We start from the raw sequence: 24,080 nt of genomic DNA on the forward strand, positions 1-24,080 counted from the left end.
GCTGTTGTCTGGAGCATCACTGAAATGATGGAATGGCTAAGAATTTGTGCAACTCCCTGTGCTAGCAGAACTTAAAGGGAGGTTAATGTGGAAATCATTTAGGATTTTAACAATTAAGGATTTTTTTTAACCTTTTGACTTGGGGTTAAATTTACTTTCATTTTATAAAGGTAACCAGTGTGTACTGGATCTCTCATTCAGTGAAGGCAGACTTTGTTCTGGAGTCTGTGCCGAGTGATTGCTGATATACATTGCTGATTCCAAAACACTTTGCCAAGAAGGAAAAAAAATACAAGGCTATATATTAGTGGTTGAACCTTCTGCACTGCCAGCACCCAGTGAACAAATTTCCTAAAAAAAAACAAAACAAAACAAAACCTGAAATGTGAAAATATTTGCAGGTAGTATTTGAGCCTGAACTATGTTACATAGAGCAATAAGGTTTTGGGGATTTGTTGTCATGCTCCAGATCCCAGTGTTTGCAATTTAGGTGCTGGTTTCCAGGGGTAATCTGAAGCTCAGTGGTACAAGGAAGCAGTTGAGAGGGAGTTGCTGAATGGAGAGATTTTGGACTCTTTGGATTATCTTTGAGGACAGAGTACCGTCTGTCTTGAGCCTTGGAGAAGAGATGAAATTCAGAAGTCTAACAGTAGCCTTCTGGGGGAGTATTTCCATGGTTATAGAGAGAGGAAAGTCCACAATTTCTATGTTGATTTCCAATAGAGTTCCCTTGTCACTGGTTATAGCCTGTTCCTGATTTGAGACAGTGTCCCGCTAGAGGATCTTCTTTGACACCAAGAAAAGGATTGACTAGATAGGTGGGAAAGCAAAACTTAGGTCTGTAGGTTTTCATACAAACACATGCTTTGAATTCAAAGGCGGAAGTCATGAGCGTAACTCTTGAATTTGGGCAATCTGCAACTCGCCCTAGTCTTGTTATATGTCCCAGCCATCATGCTCTTCATCTACATGGTGCAAACAGCTGTCTAAAAACTAATTACATGTTGTTGCCATGCTGGAGCTGGAAAGCCGGGCAGAAAGATCCAAGTCTCAGACAGCGCTCATGCAGCACATTAGTGATAGGTTGGAAAACAGAGATGGATTTCTGATTAGCATCTGCTGTGTCTGTAGGAGTGCAAGGATACTGATTCCACAGTGATACCAGCAGCTCTGGGAAGAACTTTGCAATTAACTCTGTTTCCCTTTTTTTTTAGTTACTCAGTCACTGGATTTATTGACAAAAACAAGGACACTTTATTTCAAGACTTCAAGCGCCTCATGTACAACAGGTAGGAATAAAAATATTAATGAGGTGAATTTAGAATCTGATCTGTCAGAATCCTACTCTGTAAGAGTGGATGCTAGAAGAAACTAGTATTTTCACTGATGCTATCTTTACAGTGTGTGCAGTGCATTTGTTAGCTGTTGCAATAAACACATTGCTCTGACATTTGATGTTTGTATATATACCATGATCCAAAGGCTGTTAGTTTAGTTTTAGGATAAAGTTGTTATTCTGTGTATCCTGTCTTGTGTTTTATTTTTTTCCTTTGATTTAACCTTTAATTTAATGAAATTTGAAGTGTTTGAACCCAACTCATTGTGCAGTCAAGATAACTGCACAGAGATTACCTGTGCTGCTTGATTTGTCATTAACAAGGTTTTTGGACCAGTTGCAGATGTGCTAATACTGATCTGTCTTTAACCATTGCTAAAGATACTGAGTAGAACTTGGTCAACAACGATATGTTGGCCCCAATTACAAGCTCCTGTTTTGAAAGAAAGATTTGGGGCGGTGGGAAAAAAGAGGAAAAAGATTTCAACCCTTTTCGTATGTGCTATGACATGACAAAATTGAACCATGTAGTCGCTTGCTATAAATACTAATTAGGCAAGTAAAAGTTGCTTTTGACAAGCACATTTGAAATTTTCAAAACATATTTTTATATAAAGGTGCTCGGAAAGCTGTTCTCCTTGACGGCTGGCATTAAATATGTTTTAATTCTTTTGTAATTGTGGCTTATCTCAACCTTTCAGAGACTTTGTTCAGAGGTGGAAGACAGCGTAAAATAGCCTACAACTGCTTGGACAATTCTGTTTCCTTGGTTTAAAAGCTAGTACAACTATTAACTTAGTTTACAGTCCTGTCTTGTTTACTCAGTGTACTCTTTTGAAGAGTCTTGCTGTTTGTGTTTTCAAGACTTCACATTAACTCAAAACCTGCAGAATATTTGCTGTACGGACATTTTATTAAATTTAGTCTCTGTTTTCAGTTAAATCTCTGGTAAAGACTGTTCACAAAGACCACTTATGGCATATTAAAACATGTGATAGATTGGCCATTAGATTGCTGTAACTGCTTTCAGTTTTTGTTTATTCCAGATCTCTTGCCATCCATCCTGGCCATTTTATCTCACCTTCAACCCTTCAAGAAAACGTAGGCTAAAATATATGAACTATTTTATATATCAAGAATGGTGCAGAAATACAGCGTGATATCAAATATTCTGTTTTAGGGGAGGATGCTGTAGGATATGATCTTGTTCTTTTCTATCTTGATTAAATTCTTTGTTTGTGTCAGTAAGGCAGACTCTGCTGTTGATAGATCACTTCTGCAGGATTTTTACTATCCCATTACTGCACATCTTTGTCTTAAGAGGAGAATGAACATTTTTCTGGAACATTCAGTTGTAAGCTTGAACTGTATATTGTTCAAAAGCAGAAGATGTTTTCCCCAAGAATGTTAAGTTGGTTTGGCTTTGATGGCAAAGAGATCTGGACAAAAACGAGCAGTTGAATTTTAAATTTAATGGAACACTTATTGCCCTTCTGTTAGACTGTGCAATTAATGCAACTGTCTTTTAGCTCTAATCCTGTGCTGAAGATGATGTGGCCTGAAGGTAAACTGAGCATCACTGAGGTAACCAAGCGACCTTTGACAGCTGCTACCCTTTTTAAGAACTCCATGATTGCACTAGTGGACAACCTGGCATCAAAGGTAAATACTTCAGTTTCAAAATTGACTCCATCTTCTGATTAGTAGGGTGTAGCTCGTCTATGGAGAGACTGTCACCTTCCTATCATTGTAATCTGTCAGAGAGCCAAGCTGATCAGTGGCAGATGAGCTTTGATTATAGCAATGGGCAGCTGTGAAGATCTCTTGGGATAGTTAGCTGCCATCCCTGCATAAAGAAGGTGAATTTTTGTTCAGTGTGTGACCAGCGTACCCTTCACTTGTAGTAAAGCCAGTCTCTCTTGGGTAATAATTATTATATCAAATAAATAATAAAGCTCTTCTGACAGAGAGTTCAGAGGATGTAGTTTCACGATGCAGATTTTCTGTCTTTCAATGCCAAGTGACTGCCTTGAAAACACAGACAGACCTGTGTGATTTCCTTCTTTCCTTTGCTGTGTGAGAGGCTGAGAAGTGAAACCTTTTACTTTCCACTAAAAAAAATTAATTATTTAGTAAAATATTGCTTTGGCCAGCACTTCTCTGTGTGGAGAAAGATAGGTAAGGGCATGAACTCTGAAGGAGGCTGTTTGAATGCAGTGCAGCTGGGGGACAGAATGGCATGAGCAGATCCCTCATGCAGATCAATAAGAGGAGTTTGGGTGTTACTGCTTCTGGGTCACCTTGCTGGACTCCTGGAGGTGGTGTGGAAGGGGTACGTGGTCCACACGAGAGGAGCAGTGAGCCCACAGTAATGGTGTATGTTACCTGTTAGAATAACTAAGCAATAAAGGATGATGTTCTGACTATCTTCTTAGGAACTGTTGTAGCAAGGGAAATGTTAGTGGCCCAAGATCAGGAAGGGAAACATGTCCACAGACGTGTTAAGGCTAGGAAAACCTTTATAAAACCTTTATAGGAAGACAATCCTTGATAGAAGACCCAGGGAAGGGAAGAAAACTATTTCATTTTTTTCTTGGCATGGCAGGCACATGAGTAACAAAGTCGTAATAGGTGCTATACTGGTCACAGCACTGTCATACAGTACTGGCTGTATGCAGGAAGAGAGAGCTCTCTGTTCTGGAAATATTACAAGCAATAGTATGTTGGTTCATGTTTTCCAAAGTTAGGAGATGAAAACATGTTTGCTCTATATTTTTAAATTCTATTTCTGGGTTGGATTTAATCTTCAGTAGTAAGGCTGCAGGAGGGTGTGCAAGTCCAACCAACAGTGATTTGAGAGGCGCTAGCTGACCTTCCCGACCAAGGAATAAAGCCCTGTAGCTCTCCCCAGTGAGCGTACGATGGAGGGCCACCAAGAAGATGCCTGTGTTAGCCCAGCCTAAGGCCAGGCAGTGCTGTAGGCAGGCACCATCAGTAGAAGGCGAGTGCTCCTACCCCCCTGCTGGAGCTTTCCTGGATGGCAAATTGTACAGTGCTGGGCTGGAGAAGGTGGCTGTGACCCCGATGGAAGGGAGATGGGGCAGATTTCCTTCTCAGCCTGACTTGCCATTTACCTTAGAGCCGTAGCCAGCCATACCATGGGCTTGGATTTCTCTTTCCTCCTGGAGAATACTAAGAGTTAGAGACTTAGAGACAAATATTTTCTTTGCATTCTATACCTCTACTAACTTTTTATTGAGAAACGTGTTTAAGATGATGTTTTTTTCTTATTTTCTCTTTAATAGCGATGGAGAAAATTGTCACAGTGTTGTATTTCCCAGAGGGTTTTGGATCCCATTGAAGGGAGGACTCATTAAACAGACAGTGTTTGTCAGGGCTTAACAAGGGCTCTTGCCAAGCAGCAAGAAGTCAAGGGCTGTCATAATTGTGTGGTGGTTTATGGCCAACCTTTAGCCTGATGGAGGGCTGGAACAAAGTGGGTGAAGTTTGCACTTTGGAGTTTGCTGTTTAAAAGTTTACATGGCTAATGCTCCCTGCAGAGCAGAGTTTGTAGGTACTTAAGTTTGCAAACTAAGTTATGTGGTTGGGCTTTAGCTGTTTTTAATGGAGAGCTTGGCTGTCATACGTCTTGAGGGGGGGGTCGGAAGAAAATTTGGAGACTCATCCTGAGATCAAGCTTATGTTTCTTTAAAGGATGTAAATTTTGGTATACTCTGAAAACCAGAGGCTTCTTCACGCAAGAGGCTTCGTTCACGCAAACGTGACGCCCATCTACAAGAAGGGCCGGAGGGTAGACCCGGGGAACTATAGGCCTGTTAGTTTGACCTCAGTGCCATGGAGGCTCATGGAGCAGATTATCTTGAGTGTCATCACGCGGCACTTGCAGGGCAACCAGGCGATCAGGCCCAGTCAGCATGGGTTTATGAAAGGTAGGTCCTGCTTGACGAACCTGATCTCCTTCTATGACCAAGTGACGCGCTTGGTGGATGAGGGGAAGGCTGTGGATGTGGTCTACCTTGACTTCAGTAAGGCTTTTGACACCGTTTCCCACAACATTCTCCTCGAGAAACTGGCTGCTCATGGCTTGGACAGGCATACGCTTTGTTGGGTTAAAAACTGGCTGGATGGCCGGGCCCAAAGAGTTGTGGTGAATGGAGCCAAATCCAGTTGGAGGCCGGTTACTAGTGGAGTCCCCTAGGGCTCAGTGCTGGGGCCGGTCCTCTTTAATATCTTTATCGATGACCTGGATGAGGGGATCGAGTGCACCCTCAGTAAGTTTGCAGATGACACCAAGTGAGGTGCGTGTGTCGATCTGCTCGAGGGAAAGAAGGCTCTGCAGGAAGATCTGGATAGGCTGGACCGATGGGCTGAGGTCAACTGCATGAAGTTCAACAAGGCCAAGTGCCGGGTCCTGCACCTGGGGCGCAACAACCCCAAGCAGCGCTACAGGCTGGGAGATGAGTGGCTGGAAAGCTGCCTGGCGGAGAAGGACCTGGGAGTACTGGTTGATAGTCGGCTGAATATGAGCCAGCAGTGTGCTCAGGTGGCCAAGAAGGCCAACAGCATCCTGGCTTGCATAAGAAGCAGTGTGGCCAGCAGGTCTAAGGAGGTGATTGTCCCCCTGTACTCGGCTCTGGTGAGGCCGCACCTTGAGTACTGTGTTCAGTTTTGGGCCCCTCGCTACAAGAAGGACATGGAGGTGCTCGAGAGAGTCCAGAGAAGGGCAACGAAGCTGATGAGGGGTCTGGAGAACAAGTCTTATGAGGAGCGGCTGAGGGAGCTGGGGTTGTTTAGCCTGGAGAAGAGGAGGCTCAGGGGAGACCTCATCGCTCTCTATAGGTACCTTAAAGGAGGCTGTAGAGAGGTGGTGGTTGGTCTATTCTCCCATGTGCCTGGTGACAGGACGAGGGGGAATGGGCTAAAGTTGCGCCAGGGGAGGTTTAGGTTGGATATTAGGAAGAACTTCTTTACCGAAAGGGTTGTTAGGCATTGGAATGGGCTGCCCAGGGAGGTGGTTGAGTCGCCATCCCTGGAGGTCTTTAAAAGACGTTTAGATGTAGCCCTTAGTGATATGGTTTAGTGGAGGACTTGTTAGTGTTAGGGCAGAGGTTGGACTAGATGATCTTGGAGGTCTCTTCCAACCTAGACAATTCTGTGATTCTGTGATTCTTAGATAAGGGTCTTGAAGACAATCATTGTGTACTTCCAACAGTAAAACAGAGTGCAAAGAGATGGTGCTGCTGCTTGGCTGTTATGGCCTGAGGGTCTCTTCGAGGTGGCTTTCTGGGCAGCTAATACCATGTGCATGTTATTAGTGAGCTAAGAACTCTAGGCATTCAGACCATGTTCTGCTAGATGCTGGTTATGCAGTACAAATAAACGGGATACCCTGCCTCTGAGTCATTGATGGTTCGGGTACTTGTCTCAGCTCTCCTGCTGCTGCTGCTGGGGATGGTGGGCGGGTGAGCAGTTGTTGTTCCTGGGCTGGTGAAACCGCGATCTCTTTTGGGCAATGCCACTCACTGTGATTTCGGGTACCGCAGCTTCTTCCCTTGGGTCATGTTACTCGTTTTTCCCGTGCTTAACTTGGGACCAGAGTTGCACTTCTGGGGATCAACAATGACAACTTCGGCATCTCTGACTGCGGTTTGGGCCCTGCAGGATGGTTTTTGGGAAGCCTGTGGTAACAGCTGGTGAAAACAGCTCTCTGAAAAGTGTTGCGCAAGTAGCGTTAGCTGCTGTGGCCTACAGCTGACAGAGGAATAAAGTTCCATAGGGAGAGGTAATATCAGTTCATTCTTTTCTCAACTGTTTCTCAAAAACCGAGATGAAGACAGGCTTGTTTTTTGTTGCAGTCTGGTGATTCACTAATGCTACCAGAGCGTGCGCAGTATGGAAGCGCAGTCAGTGCTGCTTTCCTCATCCCAGCCTCACAGTCCAACTGGGCTGTTCTTGCTTGGTTAATCTTTCTCCCTAAACTAATTCAAACCATGTTTATGAGGAGTGTTTCTACAGTCCTTGAACAGATTGGCAGTCCGTTGGTACTCATTTGGCTTTCCAGAAAAGCTGCAGTGTTTTCAGCAGCGTCAACAGTATCTTTGAACCTGTCATTTGGGGTAATAGTCTCCAAAAATGCTAATTTGGTGAGCAGGAATAATAACAATAATAACAGAAGCAAATCTTAAATTCTGTAAATGCAATCAATACCTACAGGGTGAGTTGGTTATTTAACTTTACTTTTAAAATTCTGTTTTGTTGGTATTCTGCTTTAACACTGGGGTCTGGTGATGAAGCAGAGTTCTGTGATCCCAGAGAGGAAGGGGCAGAAGGTACGGTGATTAGTGTCACATCCTTCTGAAGGTGGTCTTAGAACACTGCAAGAGTTGTTCACAAATATGAATTTAACTTTAGCTTATATATACACATGTCCCTACAGGTATACAGTCTCAAAAACTATGGTTTTGGAGGATGCTGAGTTGAAGTGGTGGTTATCACTGCTGGTATCTTAACAATACTGTAATCCTCCAGACATACACTGAGTCTTTTGGGCAGAAACCTGTGATAGGTAGAACAAAGAGCTTTTCTTATTTGTTTGTTTCTATATATATGTAATGCTCTAGCTTTATAGAGTTGCCGTGTTGCCATGTAACATTTCTCAAGCACATATTTTACTGCCCATACTGTTCTCTTGCGAATCTGGTCTTTCTGTGATGGATTGCTGTGGGTGGCTCTTCTTTTTCTTTTAAATACTGATACTGGAAGTCTTTTGGCTGACATGACTGTAAATGATGAGATTCTTTGGAACTCTCTCTGGGCATTTATCTTTTTATATTTTTTCTTTTCTTTTCTTTTTTTCCTTCTCTGTAACTCCTTTTGTCTGATTTTTTTCCTTCACCCATACCTCTCCTATCAGTTTGACAGGCTTCATCTCTAGTAAGTTATAATGTCATCACTGTGACTGATTGGACATAGAACTGACAAATTTGTACTGGATATGTCCTATCCCTTCTTTCACCTAATGAGCTATAAACTATGGAATAGAAATCTCTCAAGGAGGAGTTTGGTTAGGGTGCAAAAACTATAAACTGAATTGTTTTCTTTTTAATACTTAAAAATCTAAAAATCGCTTCACTTCATTAAAAAAAAAAATCAATTGCAAATAGGCACCTAAACAGCATTCAGAACAGGAGCCTTTGTGCTTCTGTATTTCAGTTCTTCCATTTATAAAATGCAGCTCCAGGCTTGACAGCCTCATGGTGCAATAATGGGAGCTGCATAATTATCCCCCTGAAGAGCTGAGGCTGGTGGGATTGTAAGCATGGAATAATCTACTTTAGAATTTACCCTGGTAGCTGTCGTTGCTGAGAGGCTTTAATTACACTGTAATTGCACTGATAGATGATCTCCTGTCTGTACAGGAACTTCCTATTCCTGTTTTCCAAAAGGAAAGCAGCATCTTGACTTCTGCCTTTTGTATCAAATGCAGATAGAGTCATTCACTCCCCTTTGTACTGGGCTTGAAGTCATGAAATGTAGATTTCTTGTATGGAGGTTTGTTGCATTTTCGAATGACAAAGACGTGAATGACAACCCAAGCAGACAAATCTGCAGTGGTGAAGGGGGTTTATGTAGCAATAACAAATAACTGTGAACTGGACGCTATAATGTCTGTAATGAACAACTGACACCACTTCCCTTGAGGCAGAGAAGAGAGATGCATTTTTCTTGACTTCACACTCTTAATTACCGTGTTCTCAAGATGCTGCAATTCAGTGGATTGAATGTGTAATAAATATCTGTGATATCAATCTCATCAGAAAATTTATATTCATCTTGACATCAGTTGCAACACAACAGTATTGAGGGCAGATGTGGCATGGCCAAGCATCATTCTGATGTTAGCGACCCTGTTACTAACACAAGGATAGGTCTCTCTGTGTGACAGTCTGGTTGACTAACGTGTGGATGGAGAAGTGGCCCAAGCTCCGTGTATTAGCGGGAGGAGATGGGGAGAATTGCAGCCCATTCATCTTCACAATTGCAGACTTCTTCATAGCTTCTAAGTTCAGCTGTAATTCAGGAAGTTCTCTGCATATCCTGCAGTTTTCCTAAGTAGCTTATTTCCAGTTCATTGGAGGACTCGTTCTAGCAGATAAATGACCTTGTCTTTGTTTCTTGCCATACAACTGAGAGCTTACAATACAGGGATTACAAATCACAGGCTTCAGGTCCAGCAAACTCCTATTCCTCACCAGTAATAGCTGCCATGACCACATCAAACCTTCTACTTCAACACTGATTTGAAGTTCAGATGGGGTTGCTTCTACCTTCAGAGGTTGACACATGACGTCTGAGAGAGTGTGAAGAGTGCTGCTGACAGCCGTGTTCCCATGGCACAGGCGAGTTCTACAACTGAAGTAAAAATTGTCACCCACGCAGACTGCACGTTCTTAGAGCTGGTAGGAGACTGTCGAGTGAATAAAGACCCTGTAAACCTTGTTACCTTCAGTGCAGAGAGAATTTTCAGGAGAAAGCTTAAAAAGTTCATGCATAAATCTCTTAAAACTCTTTAAATTTTACCAGCACCTTGTATTTCACTATCCTCTCCATAAGGAAAGGAGAGCAAATAGAATAGGAACAGGTTGTGTTGAATTACTGCAGCAGAAGAAAGTACTTAGTGTGGTGGTGAGCCCGGGAGAAGACCTCACATGGAACAGATCTGTCCCATGGCTGTCTGGGGGCACAGAACGCTTTGGGTTGGAAGGGACCTTAAAGATCCTGTGTATGCTCTGTCCTCAATGCTGCTTCCTTTTTTGAGCCTGCTGCTCTCTGGAGCTTTGAAAAGAAGAGCAGGATGAAGAGAGCACTGCCCTCCCAGGGGCTTGGCCAGCTATTTGGCAGCAGGGCAGTTTTCTCCACTGCGTGCAGGTTTGCCTCATCTCCCCAGTATGGAAGGTTAGCCAAACTAGGCTGTGAAAAAGCTATCCCTGAAGCACATCACATGGAGAGGTGAAGTCACTAGAGGAGAAAGGAGATGTAATGATCCTGAGGGTCTTTTCCAACCTAAACGATCCCACGAGTCTACAACTGGCCCACAGCAGCAGCTTCACGTCCTGCTGTTTACCTGCTCGCTCCCTGTGCCCACTCCTGGGCTTCTGCATGAAGGACAGGCAGAGCAAGGATGCTGCCAACACACGTATGTGTGGTATGTGTGGCTGGCTTAGTTTGTGCTCCCTCTCCTCAGTGCAGCTCTCCACCAGTATATTCCTACCCCAAGGACAGTCCTACAGGAGAAAGGTACAGCTTGGTGCTATGTGTCACAAACTTAGGAAAGCAGGGAAACGTTCCAGTCCAACGCCTTCCCCAAAAGATCACTGGCTCGTATCAGTTTTGAGGATACAAGGCTCTGCTTTTCCAAGGCCTCTATGTCTTAGCCTGTTCATTACTCATATTCAGCTTATTCGTATTCGTTAGTGTGTGAAACCTCCATGCGCGTGTCAGTGCTGTGTACCTCCAGTTTATGCCAGCACTAGCCAGGATATTCAGGGATGATCCTCTTTCTTCAACATTACTGAAGGGAAAATAGCAATTTGGGGCCATCCATGTTATCCTGAGTTTAGGAGAGTGACCTAAAATCATAGAAAACAGGGCTAAATCATAGACACATCATAGAAAATAGGACTAGAGGGAACCTTGGGAATGCGTGTAATTCACCTCCTGATTGAGGACACCTCTGCCTCACTCTTCTCCATGCAGATGCTTGTTCAGTCTGTTCCCCTCCAGTGATGGGGGTTCCCTTCCTTTCTGCAGGCATTCTGTTCCCATCCCTTGTTCTCCCGATGTCCAACTTGATTTTTTATATATTGTATTTAAAGCTGGAGATTTTTGTCATAAAAACAGAATATTTACTTCTTCTCTTATCTACCCTTTAGGTATATTATGTATGTAAGGTATGTTAAGTGCTGCCCATCAGGACGGTTATGTGGTTTTTCAGTCCTTGTAGACTAAAACTGTATTTTCTCTGGATCACGTTTTCTGGATTTCTGATCTTTCTTGTTCTCCTCTGAACTGACTCAGGTCCACTTGCATCTCATTTGAACTTTACTGCCTGAAACTGAATGCAATGTTCAGATAAGTAGAAATCTGATATATTTTTTGTCTTACAGTTTTGCCCTTTCTGTACCACTTTGTTAGAAAAGCATGAACTTGACTCATGTTCTACATAAACATGGAACTTTGCATTTTTCCTCATTAAATTCATCCCTTTTTTTTCCCACACCATTTGTTAAAATTGTGAGTTCTGTCCATGCACACTGAATCTTTATATTACCTACAGGTTTAGTAAACACACTGTACTTCACTCAGATCTCTATTGAAACCATCAGGTAGTACTGGAACAGAACAGACTCTTGTGGAGAGCCCTTGGGGAAAGGGCCTGTGGTTTCTCAGAGCACAGTTGGTTGTACAGCCAACAGGTGGTTGTACAGCCAGATGTTTCATCAAGTCCAGGGGCAAATTGCTGAAACCCTTAATTATCAGTTGTGATTATGAAAGTTGAATTTTCTAATGTTAAGGTTTCAGAGAGGCTGCTTATCTCCCTTTATCATAATGTTAGTGTTGCTATAAACAGATTTTTTGAAAAACTCCAGTTGAGGTGCATCTTCAACACATCCTCCGAAGCACGTCTCCAGACACACTGTGACCTTCTGAGCTGAAAGAGCTGACTGGGATCCTCATCTGACTTCTCTCCTCAGCTAATGATGAGATTGCTGTGCAGGAGGCTCTGCCAGCCTGCAGAATATGCCAGTCCTTTTGCAAGGGCTACTGTAAAAATAGTATATATTGAGGTTGTAAGAATACAATTTTATCTTGAAAAATAAGGGTGGGCACTTTGAGCTTTTATGATGCTTATTAACTGCCTTTTCTCTCCCTGTAAAGTTAGAAGTGGGATAGCAATGAAGAGGAAGAAATGAATCAACTTCAAACCCCACTGTGGTTAAAGCAGATTAGTTTTAAAGAATTACTGTCACCCTTTACAAGCGTTGCTGGTGCTAGTTATAGACTGTATTGGCCTAACTGAAAGTTGCCTTTAACCTCATAAAATATGAAAGTAAACATAAAAAAAACCCACCCTGTAGGATTGCATATGGAGCATATCTGGTGAGGGCAGGCTGACGGCACTGGAAGCCGTGCAGCCTTGTGGGACCCTCACCTGAGCTGGCTTGGGTCAGCCCAGCCAGCACAAGGCAGGAGTGGATGGAGCAGTGCCCCCGTGTCCTGTTTGCTGTTGTCTGCCCTGTGCAGCTCCAGGGTGGTGCAGAGAGAAGAATGTGCATGCTGCTGGCTCGCGTTGGTGCTGTGATGTGCTTGTGATGCTGAACCAGCCTGAAGGGAATCAGTTTTCACCCTGCACAGAGCAGTCTTCAGTGACTGCCATCATTCAAGCATGTTGCTACAAGCTTTGTAGGAGTTGTATGCAGTATAGTTTAAAAATTGTAGAGTAATCCATGCTGCTTTTATATGCTGATATTGGAAAAGCCTTATCTGACTATCAGGACAATGAATGATACCGTTTGCTGTATTGTTTATGAAGACTGGTTTTGTTATCATCAAAGTCTGTAGAGAAGAAGGATGTGAAACTGGTTCTGACGTATAGCAAAGGACAATAGAGCTCGAATGAGTAACACAATCCTGTAACAGATCTTGTTGCAGTGTGCTAAGGGGAGGAACATGTTGTGTGCCACTTGTCATTTCTGTTCTAACCTCGTAATTCCTGTTAAACAACCAAACCTCATTCAGATGAGTACGGTGGACTGACGTTTTAACGTTTTCATGTAGAAGCTGTTTTATTTTTGTAGACTCTTTTTCTCTGAATGAAACTCGGTTTGATTTGTCCCATTAGGAACCCTATTATGTCCGTTGCATTAAGCCCAACGATAAGAAGTCACCACAGATTTTTGACGAGGAACGTTGCAGGCATCAGGTTGAATACCTTGGCCTTCTGGAAAACGTGAGAGTGCGCCGAGCAGGATTTGCCTACCGCCAAACATACGAGAAGTTTCTGCACAGGTAAGGAGGGTGCTGGCAAGCGACTCGCTTCAGCTCATTGCAAGTCAGCTCGGGTGCTGGAATGATTTGGCTGTCTCACCATGAGTGGACAGTAAGTCTCAAGTCCTCTGGGCTTGTGATCCTCACTTTTGAGCACATGGGGTGGTAGTGTGTGTTTGTTTTAATATCTGACATTGGATACAATAAAACACAGGTCTAACAAGGACACTGGATGCTGTCTCATTTTGTGGCAGCAGATTTGTTTAGAGGTGTGTACTTGGCACTCAGGCTCAGCTTCCTCGTGCTAAAATTCATTTGCTGTATTAGTCTCTTCAGAAGGAATGTGTAATGAGGTTCTTCCCCAGAGCATAACCCTAAAACCAGAACTAATTAACTTCTGTTTTCTCTCTGAATATTGTCAAATTGTTGCAGTGAAAGAGACAGACGTTGTGTTTCTTGGGAAGTGCTTAATGGTGCACAGTGACATGCATGTGCAGGAGGAAACCTCTGGACTTAAAAACTGATAATAACTGAAAAACAGATAATAACATGACCCCATTAAAACATGTTTTGATACTCCTTGGCCTCTTTATTCCTAACAGACTTGTGACAAATGAAATGTTTTAGATTGTAATTTATCTTACAGCTTCATTAAATTAATATGGGTACTAAGGATCCATCCTCTTAAGATATTGAATTGATTTTTACTTTTGTTGAATCAAATGAGGAAAAGTCCCTGAGAGAAGGAAAAAAGAAAAAAAAAAAACTAGGCAGGTGAGATGTTGCATGTTGGAAACAAAGTGCTCTTGAAAGATCTTTTGCTGTTCACAGTGGAGATTTGCCTGGGTGTTTCACGATACCTGACGTAGAACAAAAGGGCATGGCTTATTAAACACAGCCTACAGTCTTGTTTATCAGTTCTCTTAAACATTATGCAGTTAGTGCTTGCTTCTGCCCTCACGTGTGGAATTTATTACAATTTATTCTTTAGATTTGTGTAATGACTATTAATATAAACAGCTGCTTTGCTTTTAAAGAACGTTTGATGAGCTCCTGTAAGCTTAAAACCAGACATGCTGTTTACAGCCAGTAAACCAAATTAGCACATGGCAACTGGTACAGCTTTCAGGCCACTGCAACATTTGTTCTGCCGAAACCTGGAGTAGGATTAAACATCTAAAGCATAAGATATCAGACATTGTATTTGCATACCACAGTATTGCTCTGAGTCCAGTCTACATTGACTTTTCTAAATTTAAAAAACAAACAACAACAACAACAAAGCCTTCTGGCCTGGTTGTTGTTTTTGTTTTGCTTTTGTTGAGGCAAAATTCTTTGTTCCTTCGTTTTGAGTGAGACTTGCCCCTCTTAAAAGGGCTAGGGGATATGACTTGTGTACAAGCTGCACGTTTTTGGAATGGCTTTTGAACAGGGACCGCAAGGGATTTCTGTTCCTTTCCTTTTTAACAGACTTACTGGGAGACAGAGCACGGGGGAGACTCCAAGCCCTTTAGCTCTGAATTCTTGCCCTGCAAGTGGGGCTTGTTTGAAGACAGATCTAGAGTAAGAGGAGATTTTAGAGCATAACATAGTCATCTGTTTGCCTACATTTATAAAAGTTCAGTCCTACAAATCTTGAAGCTTTCACGTTTTATGAGCCCAAAACAATACCTACGTTTTGTTTTGCTAATCCCTCTGAGAGGGGACAGGAGATACAGATAGATATATCTGTATGTGTGTGCCTATTGATATATATGTACGTATGTACATGTATATAAAAAAATATTAAAAACTTTCCTTTTCATAATAAAAGTGTGTGTTACTATTTAGCTCTAAAATACCACAAGGTAGCTGATACTACCAGAAGGAAATGACGTGAAGCACAATTAAGACCATTAAAGAACGTCCTTTCCAACATTTCCTTGAAATTAAGAGAATTCTTAGTTGAGCTCTGTGCAAACTAGTCTGCCCCTGCCAATTTGTGGAAAGTAAGATCTCCATATTTTTTGGTTGCACCAAGAGATGTGCTGTCACTTGGTAACTACATCTAATTGTGTGAAATGCACACCAGGACCACCTGTCTTAAACAGCAGAGATACTTTTTTTTTTGTTTTTTGCTTTAGTCTATATTGTCAAAAAAATGCTGAGTGGGTTTCAGAATGGGGTTTGTGTGGGGTAGGGGAAGAATCTGTGGGCATGGCTACATGCGAGTGTAGCCCAGCACTCGGACCATTAAGGCATCCACGTGCTTGCTTGCAGGCAGTGTTACACATAGTGTGAAAACAACACCAAGATATCCATCAACTGCACAGTGGTACGAGAAGAGAATGACCCTGCTTCACGTGCAGACTAAATATGTTTCAGCAAAGCTTTGTATTCGAGTGGCTCACAAACATCTTGTTTTTAGGAGAGCTGCGTGTGAATCCTAAACTCTAGTAGCAGCCTTGTGCGTGCTGGCTGTTTCTGCAGCTAAGCAGGGAAGGAGAAATGGATGTTTACTGTAAAAGTAACCTTGAAAGCTGTCAAGATCTTTAGGCATGAGGAGAGGGGAAGGGTTGTGGTGTCAGTGAGCAGCTTTATTCTGGGTTCTGCTTTGCTATAATTAGCAGCGAGGTCGGGACTTCGCCTTGCCACGGCAGCCAGGCTGTGCTGAGGGGAAGAGGCTGGCGGCGCCGCGCAGGCCTGGCAGGAACAAAAGCGCCATGCTGAACTCCACCACCGGTCCCCCTGCTCACGGTCCCATTGTCTTGGGATGTCTTTAAATGAGACAGCCCTATTTTTGTTGTGAAGTAGGAAGAGAATTTATTTTTTTTCCTTTGGCTGGGCATGTTTCCAGTTCCCTGACATCTCTCCCTGTTTCTTCTGGCCCCATCAGCTGAGCAGACCTGTTTAATAAAGTGTGGGTTAGCAGTGCCATCCCGATTGTCTTTTTTTCTTTTTTTTTTTTTTTCCTAATGTAAGTGTTTTGAGGTGGAAGATTTTCCCAGTGAATTAATTATTGTAGGAATGTTGTCCTGATGAGAACAGGAAAGAGAAACCAGTGTGAAATATTTATGTCCTATGTGCACGTGCTTCTGAGAGAGGGAATGCTTTTGCCAGCCAAGTATAATCGCAGAATCTTCTGTTGCGAGTCTGAGGTTTTTTATATGCCCGTTTTATTTATCAATGATCTCTGTTCTGTGTGCTGCAGCCCTCATGCTGATAGCGTGCTCTGCTTAGATGCTGTGCACACCTCCATTTTTTCCCCTCTTCAAAAGCTTATTCAGAAAGGCTAATTTGATGAATGAAAGCGACTGCATGGTATTTCCATTCAGGCTTATTTTGGTCTGTTTAGCAAGTCCTTTAGTGCACCCAGCCCCCTTGTAAAAAGGTTTGTTGTTGGGGCCGTTTAAGAGTAGCTGAAAATTCTGAATGTCTAAGATATTGAGATTGATGGCTGACTTGCATCATGGGCTTTTAAATAGAGAAGTGGTTAAGATTGCTGCATGCATGTTTTATTTAGGACATGAATGTGGGTAATATAACAGTGAAAATGTCTGTTGCATTTTTGATTATGTCCATAAATTATATGCAGAAAATTCATTGTTGCTTTTTACAAATGTCTGTTCACACAATCAGCACTTTGCAAGGATAGTAAATCTTACAAAGCACAGGTATTTTGAAATTATTTTTGTATTTGATTCATGGTTGTCTTAGTTCCAATCTGCATCCTCTCTCTTATTGTGAGAAGGGGTTTGGGAAGGAAGGACTAGAGTGAGTGGTTGAACAGTGATTACAGGCAGTAGTGTTGTTTGCACAAACCGTGGCAGTCAACTGTCTGCTGCTTTGGTAAATAATGAAGTTTGTTAGAAATGGCTACAAAACTGAACAGGAACATTATTTGCAGAATTTTTAAATCTAGGTTGTCTGACTGAGTAGTTGATTACAGTTGATTTCTGATGTAGAATGTGAGCAAACCAAAGCTTTTCTTCCTTGAAAATTAATAATTAAAAAAAAAAAAAAAGTCAAATGCAGAGGGTGTGAGTAATGGAACTGCCAAATCTTCAGGAAGACAGTGGTGAGGTTTGTCATGTCTCATCAGTTCTGTGTTGATGAAGTGAGCTCCTCGCAATAATTTCAATGGCTCAAAATCACACCTCTTACATTCCCTTTCCATGTACTTTGGGTTTTGAGGGTCACATCTCTTACACAAAATGTCTGAAGCTCTTCTACATGTAATCAAATAATTTTATTAGAATTATTTCTAAAATATGCTGAAGGTTGGCCTTTTTGAGAACATAGATGGCAAGCGTACATTTGTAAATTGTACCTTGTAATTCCAGGTACAAGATGATCTCAGAATTCACTTGGCCAAACCATGACCTCCCTTCAGACAAAGATGCTGTGAAGAAGCTCATAGAGAGTCATGGATTTCAGCATGACGTTGCTTATGGGAAGACCAAGATATTTATCCGTACACCTCGAACACTGTTCACCTTGGAGGAACTGCATGCCAAGATGCTCGTGAGGATTGTCCTCTTCCTACAGAAGGTAAAGCTTAGTTTTACTGCATTAAAAAACTCAATTCACCTTCCTTAAAACACCTTTGCTCCCCTTGCAAGTGAGCTCACAAAAGTGACAAGTCTGTACAAATTGTAGAATGCCGCGGTTTGAGTACTGCTTTTTTTTTTTTTTGTAAAGCTCTTTCAGTAATACTGTGTAGCTGCATTAAAATCTTGATGTGGTATGATACACTGTGATCAGGAGAACTGGTAACATTGTTGGATACTGTTTAAAAAAAGAACTTTTTACTCAGTAAAAGTAGGCTGCTTAGACACTTAAAGGAACTTTTGTGGATAAATGTTGAGGAGTGTTACATAAAGGATGTTGAAACAGGTTTATGTGCGTAAAAGTTTATTAGTGGATCCATAGTTGATGGCATACGTCAGCTCTAATGATAAAACTTACAGGGGTGGAGAAAAGCAGGGAGAGGGAGAGGGAGAAAAAGGACAGGGAAAACTCTCCCCAGTGGCCAGGTAGGAAGAGAAGTGACAGGATCCCCAAATGAGCATCCTCCGTCAGTGTCCTTGTAGCACATGGTCCCTTATCATATTTTTCCCATAATAATTACATATTTTTCATCAGGACCAGCTCAAACTTCCTATTGTTTTTTTCTGACAATCATGTTACTGCTAACTGAGCAGAAAATGATCAGGGCAGATGCTCATGCATATTGGTTTATTAAGCTTTGTGCATACATGTCATTGAGTCTCCTAGTGTAAATCAAAAAATATAGCCAAGGGATAGAAAATGAGGGGAAAAGGACTGATTCGCACATTGGTGGCAATTTCTTCTCATGAGAACCTGCTATAACAGCAATATTGGGGTTTGCAGATGTAAGCCCAGAGAATTACATCACAAGAACAAGGGAAACATTTGCCGCAGAGGCTCTGGAAAACACTGCCCCAGCAGCTTGGGTGAAAGTGTAGCAGAGTGAAAGTCAGTCTACAGAATTGCTAACAGAAGGCCCTTAGCATTACAAAGGGTAAGACACCTAAGGCACTGTGCAAGAGGACCTCTGCATGTTTCTCCCTCCTCTGAACATGGGATTGAGCTCAGGCTCTTTCTGGCATTACCCTTAGGATAAATAATTTTACATTCTGTGACTGCAGGGCAAATGCATTTTCAGACTTTGCTTATGAAGATATTCTTCTAAACAATGGGAATTGTTGTGACTTGGCAAACTACTGAATCATTTAGGTGGTTTTTGGGTCCACAACACATTGAAGCTGGCTTTGTAACCTCAAAAGCAACATACGCTGGAGGGGGAAAAAAATACAAGAGCTGGTTTTAGTACTTACTCAAAACTGTGTTCTGTGCGAGTGTGATCTGTCTGGCAAAAGAGCAATGATTGCTGACTTCTATAGCAACAGAGATGGTAGAACTGACTTTGTCCTAGCTAACAGGGATTGCTGGTAAGCTCAAGGTTTTAACACGTTTCTTAAATGCCTTCTGAAACCCCTTTTGCCTGTCAGAAATAGAAACTGCTGATAGATGGGCATAAAAACTTCACGTAGAAAAAGCCTGCTCTAAAGCTATGCAGTTAAGTTTGCACAGACTTTCTAAACCTGATGGGCTGTGTCACTTTTGGTAAAGAGTAAGACTCTGAAGGTAAAAAGTTATCACCTACATTCTCTAATAGTTTTGTGAAACTCTCAGGTTTGTTGCGTTAACAATGTGCTTGTTCTGATTTACCTTCTGGAAGGCAAAACAGTTCGACCAGTATGAAGGAGAAAATTGGAAGTCCTGGGTTGCATCTGTGTTGGTATTTGTTGTGCCAGATTGCATAGTGTATCTTTAGTAAGGAATTTTGTAAGTTTTATATATGTGATTAGTTTTTCTGGAAATGCAGAAGTTCAGACTGCTTAAATGACAAGGGACCTGCCTGTTTCTGAGCTTTGTGAGTCAGTGTTTTGTTTCCTTTTTTTTTTTTTAAGCAGTGTTCTCCTTGCCCTGCTGATGAGCTTCAGAACAGCTTTCTTGGACTGCTCGTCATCTTGTTCCAGGTGTCTTTCCTTGAAATGGCAGCACACTTTTTCTTGCTTTCCTTTTGGAGTGAAATGGGGCTGATCTGTGTGACCTTTAAGCCCTTTTCATATACCTCTGTTAGATTTTTCTGGATTATTTGGCTGCTCTTCGGCTGTGCTCACTGTGGTTTCTTGGGAGGAGTTCCCCTGTCTGCAGCTGCTTTTGCAAGCACATTGGTGTTATTTGGAGCATTCAGTGAGTTCTCTGGGTCGTGCCACTGATCTGGAGTCTGTCTTTCTTCCCATGGTGATATGAGGCAGGCTAATGGCTTTCTTGTTGAATAAAGCTGCAGGGGGGACACCTTGCTCCCAAGTGACCTGAGTTTTCATACTAAACATCTGAGGAATTGAGAGGTGACCTTTTTTGAAATTGAAAGATGCAGTTACTGAAGAATAATTTAAAAGACCAATCTGTGCTGTGAAACAGATGATGTCTCACTGCAAGGTGAGCCCTGAAGCTCTGCCTTCAGATAAAATCTGCTGAACAGCAAGAGGCACAGTTTTGACAGCAACATGTCTGGTTTTGTGTGTTTCGTGTTTTCTCTAGGTGCAAACTTCAATGCTATCTATATAGTCTGGGCTGTCATCTGGACTGGCTTCATCAACCTTGGAGGGCTAAAGATTTCTAGGAGGTAAATACCCCATGAGGAGTAATGGGTCAGCTCTGGTGAGGGATCGGTGAAGCTCTGGTGAGGGATCGGTGAGGGATTTTGCTGTAGTGGTGTTGTATAGCATCAGGCATGCTGGTTATGTATAGCAGAACTGTAGTGCTTCTGGGTTTTCTCTTGTTGGGACAACCAACAGAGTAACAAAAGGTAAATTCCTGGTGGACATTGACCAATGGCCCATGAACCTTCCTCCCCTTCTTTTTCCTCTCCCTGAGTACAGCAGGACTAAGACAAGACTCTCTATGGAGGTATATTTCTGTTCTGCCCAAAATACTGAAATAGGACAGGTGGAGTCACCGTCTTGTTTTTTTCTCTAGTGAGATTCTAATTTGCCCAATGAAGATTTGCAGGGAAAAGATAGGGTCCTTCTGAAGTGCTAAAAGTACTGAAAAGTTTGTACTAAAAAGAAAACTGGATGTCCATAGCTCCTTTCTGCAGCTTAACCCTGCTGTGGTTCACCTGTATTTCTGCTTATGCATCCTGGATGTTCTTCAACCACGTGGTAAAGTGCTTGCGCAGTGGTGGAGAGCTGTTTAGAGTTCTGGAGCTTGAAACTGAAGACAAGAATCTCCGATGAAATCAGTAACAGCTTGCTAAACAGCTCATCCACAAAAGAGCAGGTGTTGGGTTGATGTTTATAGGTATGTAATGGTACAGTGTTAAATCTGTCTGGAAAATGATCTTTTTTCTTCCATTTTCTGTATTTCTCTTATTGTTAGATTTCATTCTCTGCTCTATCAAATCACTCTTGTTATTGCAACAGCCGTGTCCTGCTACCAGTAGATGGGGCAGTTGCAGACTGGCAGTGCTGAAAAAGGAGCAATCAACACAATAACAAACAAAATCTGAGGATTTTAAGAGGCCTTCCTGATGCTCTGAAAACATCAAGGCAATATTGCCTGTATCTTAGTTTTTTGTTTGCAACTTGCTTTCAGTGGTTCATGAAAAACTCACACAAAAATTTAATTCATGATGGTTTTTTCCCTACTTTATTTTTGCCTATAAGCATCAAAGGCTGAGTAAGGCAAACTGTGATAATTCTGAGAATCACAAGATTAAATCTGAAAAGAAAGAAAGAGATGAACTTGATTAAAAATATGCATAGAGTTTTCTGTTGTGTTGGAGCTACTCAAATTTGAATTTAGCAAAGGAAAAGACAACTGTAGCTAAAATGTGGTGTTGTGACAATAAGCACTTGTGTGATAAAAGCTGAGGGGAAATGTAAGGCTTTAAAATGTAAAGCTTTAAAAGCAGCCGATCACAGGCTGGGGTCCAATAACGTTTTTCTTTGCATAGGAAGGATTTTAAATGAAAGAAGAATCTGCTGATAGCAATTCTGTTTCTTGGTTGTTTTAAATGTACATCTTCATTTCTAATTATATATATTATGTGGTTTATTGGTCCCATATAAAACCTAAGGCTTTCAGAAAGATTCTGTAATTATCTTAAGAGCTTCATCATGTAAGTAACCCTTAACCCTTAAAATAATGCTGGTTCCTTTGTTTAATAATGATAAGAATTTGCTTCTTATGAGTTTGGTTAAATTGAATTAAAACAGCCTTCCAGTTTAAGTAGATAATTTTGCTTTCTTTTGTTGTATGTCTTCTGAATGTCTTCTCCTTAAGGTTTATCTTTAACTCCCCTTTTTCTTCTGTAATAAAATGTTAGTGGGATTCCAGGCTATAATTTTATTTCAGGCCAAGTCAGGAAGCAGATGTGATGTGATTTAGCTGTGGCAACTTGCTGGCTCCAGCAGAATTTAGCGTGCAAGAGCAGTTCGGTATCAGAAAACCCATATGGCAGGAGAGTCATTGCTGTCCGAGTCAACTTGGATGGTCATTTTAGAAGCACTAGGTGCAAACATCAATTCTTTTTATGTGGCGCATTTGAGTTTATTTACTATACCTGTGGTCTTGCCATCTATGATTGTCTTCATGAATGCAAATGGGGCAGCTTTAATGTTAATAATAAAAATATAAAATAAAAAAAAAGCTGCCATAAAACTCGGTTGCTTTTCTGCCCTTGGAAACGTTCCCACATATTCATTAGCTTTGTAAAACAGTGCTTTGTTCAAGAAGAGAGCCCAGCCAGCCAGCACGTGCAGTATGCAAAGATGATGTATCTTGTCAATATAATTTAGTGCACTATTTCGGTGTAATTTTATCAGGCCAGTACAGCTGCATATGATAATCACTTCACTAAATCTTTACTGCTTAATGCAGAGGAAGCGAGAATTGTTCTTGCGCTACAGCCCAGCACCTACCCGGACACAAATCCTTGTGCACGGCCGCCCTCTTGAAGCAGGAGGAAAACGCAGCTGGCAGGAGGCTCCTGGCTCTGCTGCATGCCGAGGATGTGAGCGCACCGGGGAGGCTGTGCAGTGGGACAGCCGCATCGCTGCGGGCACCCCCGGCCCCATCCCTGCAGCTCCCGTCGGTGCGGAGCAGCAGGAAGGAGCCGTGGCTGATTTGCTGGAATTTAATGTCACACCTTCCCTTTCTTCTCCATCCCCATGAGTCCTTGAAACACAGTTTGCTAGGAAACGTTAACCACAAAGGGAAGCTTTCACTTGACAAAGAAGGCATTTTCACGTCAGATTGTGGATCAGCAGGGGTAATCTGATGAGGGCTTCTGTGCAGTGACCCAAATAAAAGGTGATGTAGCGCATTTGCCATCCAGACTCAGCATTTACCATCTTGAGGGAAAGTGTGAGTGAAGTTTTGAATGTAAGTGGAAATAGGTATATACCTGTGGATTTGTGCCATGGTTGGGGACTTTGATCTAGAGAGGCTTTGGCAGGGAGAAGCTGTGAAAGGAGATGCTCTATCTGCGTCCAAAGGAGGAGCACATGGGTGCTGTGAAGGACCAAGATGAAGGACTGGGTGTCTCTGCTGTGCTGACAGTGCCATGTGCCAGTATGGCCAAGCTGATCTCTTAGCAGGCTGATCTGACCACTTCTCCCATGCTCTGTGCCTCCCTTGCACTACGTCGCTTGTCTGCAACCAGTAAATGCATGGAGGCATCTCAGACTCAAAAAAAAAAATAGAACAAAGCAAAACAAAAAAACAATACAAAAACAAAGTGAAAAAGAAAACCCCACCACACCCCCAAGAAAAAAACACACACAAAAAAATGTCAAGGGACTGTTTTCTGTCAGTTGTTGAGCTCCACAACCAGCTCACTGTCCTTCAAATGAACATCTGTGCTGGCAAAAAATGAGGTCAGGGGCATGCCTGCTGGGGAAAGCAGAGAGGGGAAGAGTTACAGGATCCTACCCTGTCAGCAGCAGGTGCAATGGGGCACCTGAATACTTGCTTACCATCTCTTTCCTTGCCCAGGAAATGCTGTGAAAAAAACCTGCTTTAATCTAAATAAATGTAAATATCCATTTATTGTTTAGCAAGGGAGAAGAAGAGAGGATATTGGGTATGTGCATCAGTA

General features: G+C 42.2%; 1 protein-coding gene across 6 annotated transcripts in view; it reads left to right on the plus strand.

The window, feature by feature from the left end:
* Nucleotides 1-24,080, plus strand: part of MYO1D (myosin ID) — a 160,812-nt gene that overhangs the window by 51,227 nt on the left and 85,505 nt on the right. For 5 of the 6 annotated variants that reach the window (XM_035566850.1, XM_035566851.2, XM_035566852.2 and 2 more), the window contains exons 13-16: nucleotides 1,215-1,289; nucleotides 2,866-2,998; nucleotides 13,260-13,426; nucleotides 17,728-17,935. In XM_035566850.1, coding sequence (XP_035422743.1) covers nucleotides 1,215-1,289; nucleotides 2,866-2,998; nucleotides 13,260-13,426; nucleotides 17,728-17,935 — 583 coding nt within the window. Of the gene's footprint in view, nucleotides 1-1,214; nucleotides 1,290-2,865; nucleotides 2,999-13,259; nucleotides 13,427-17,727; nucleotides 17,936-20,518; nucleotides 23,653-24,080 lie in introns of those variants that run through there. The other variant, XM_035566855.2, reaches the window with a different exon arrangement.

The sequence above is a fragment of the Cygnus atratus genome, chromosome 25, assembly GCF_013377495.2.
Source record: "Cygnus atratus isolate AKBS03 ecotype Queensland, Australia chromosome 25, CAtr_DNAZoo_HiC_assembly, whole genome shotgun sequence".
NCBI lineage: Eukaryota > Metazoa > Chordata > Aves > Anseriformes > Anatidae > Cygnus > Cygnus atratus.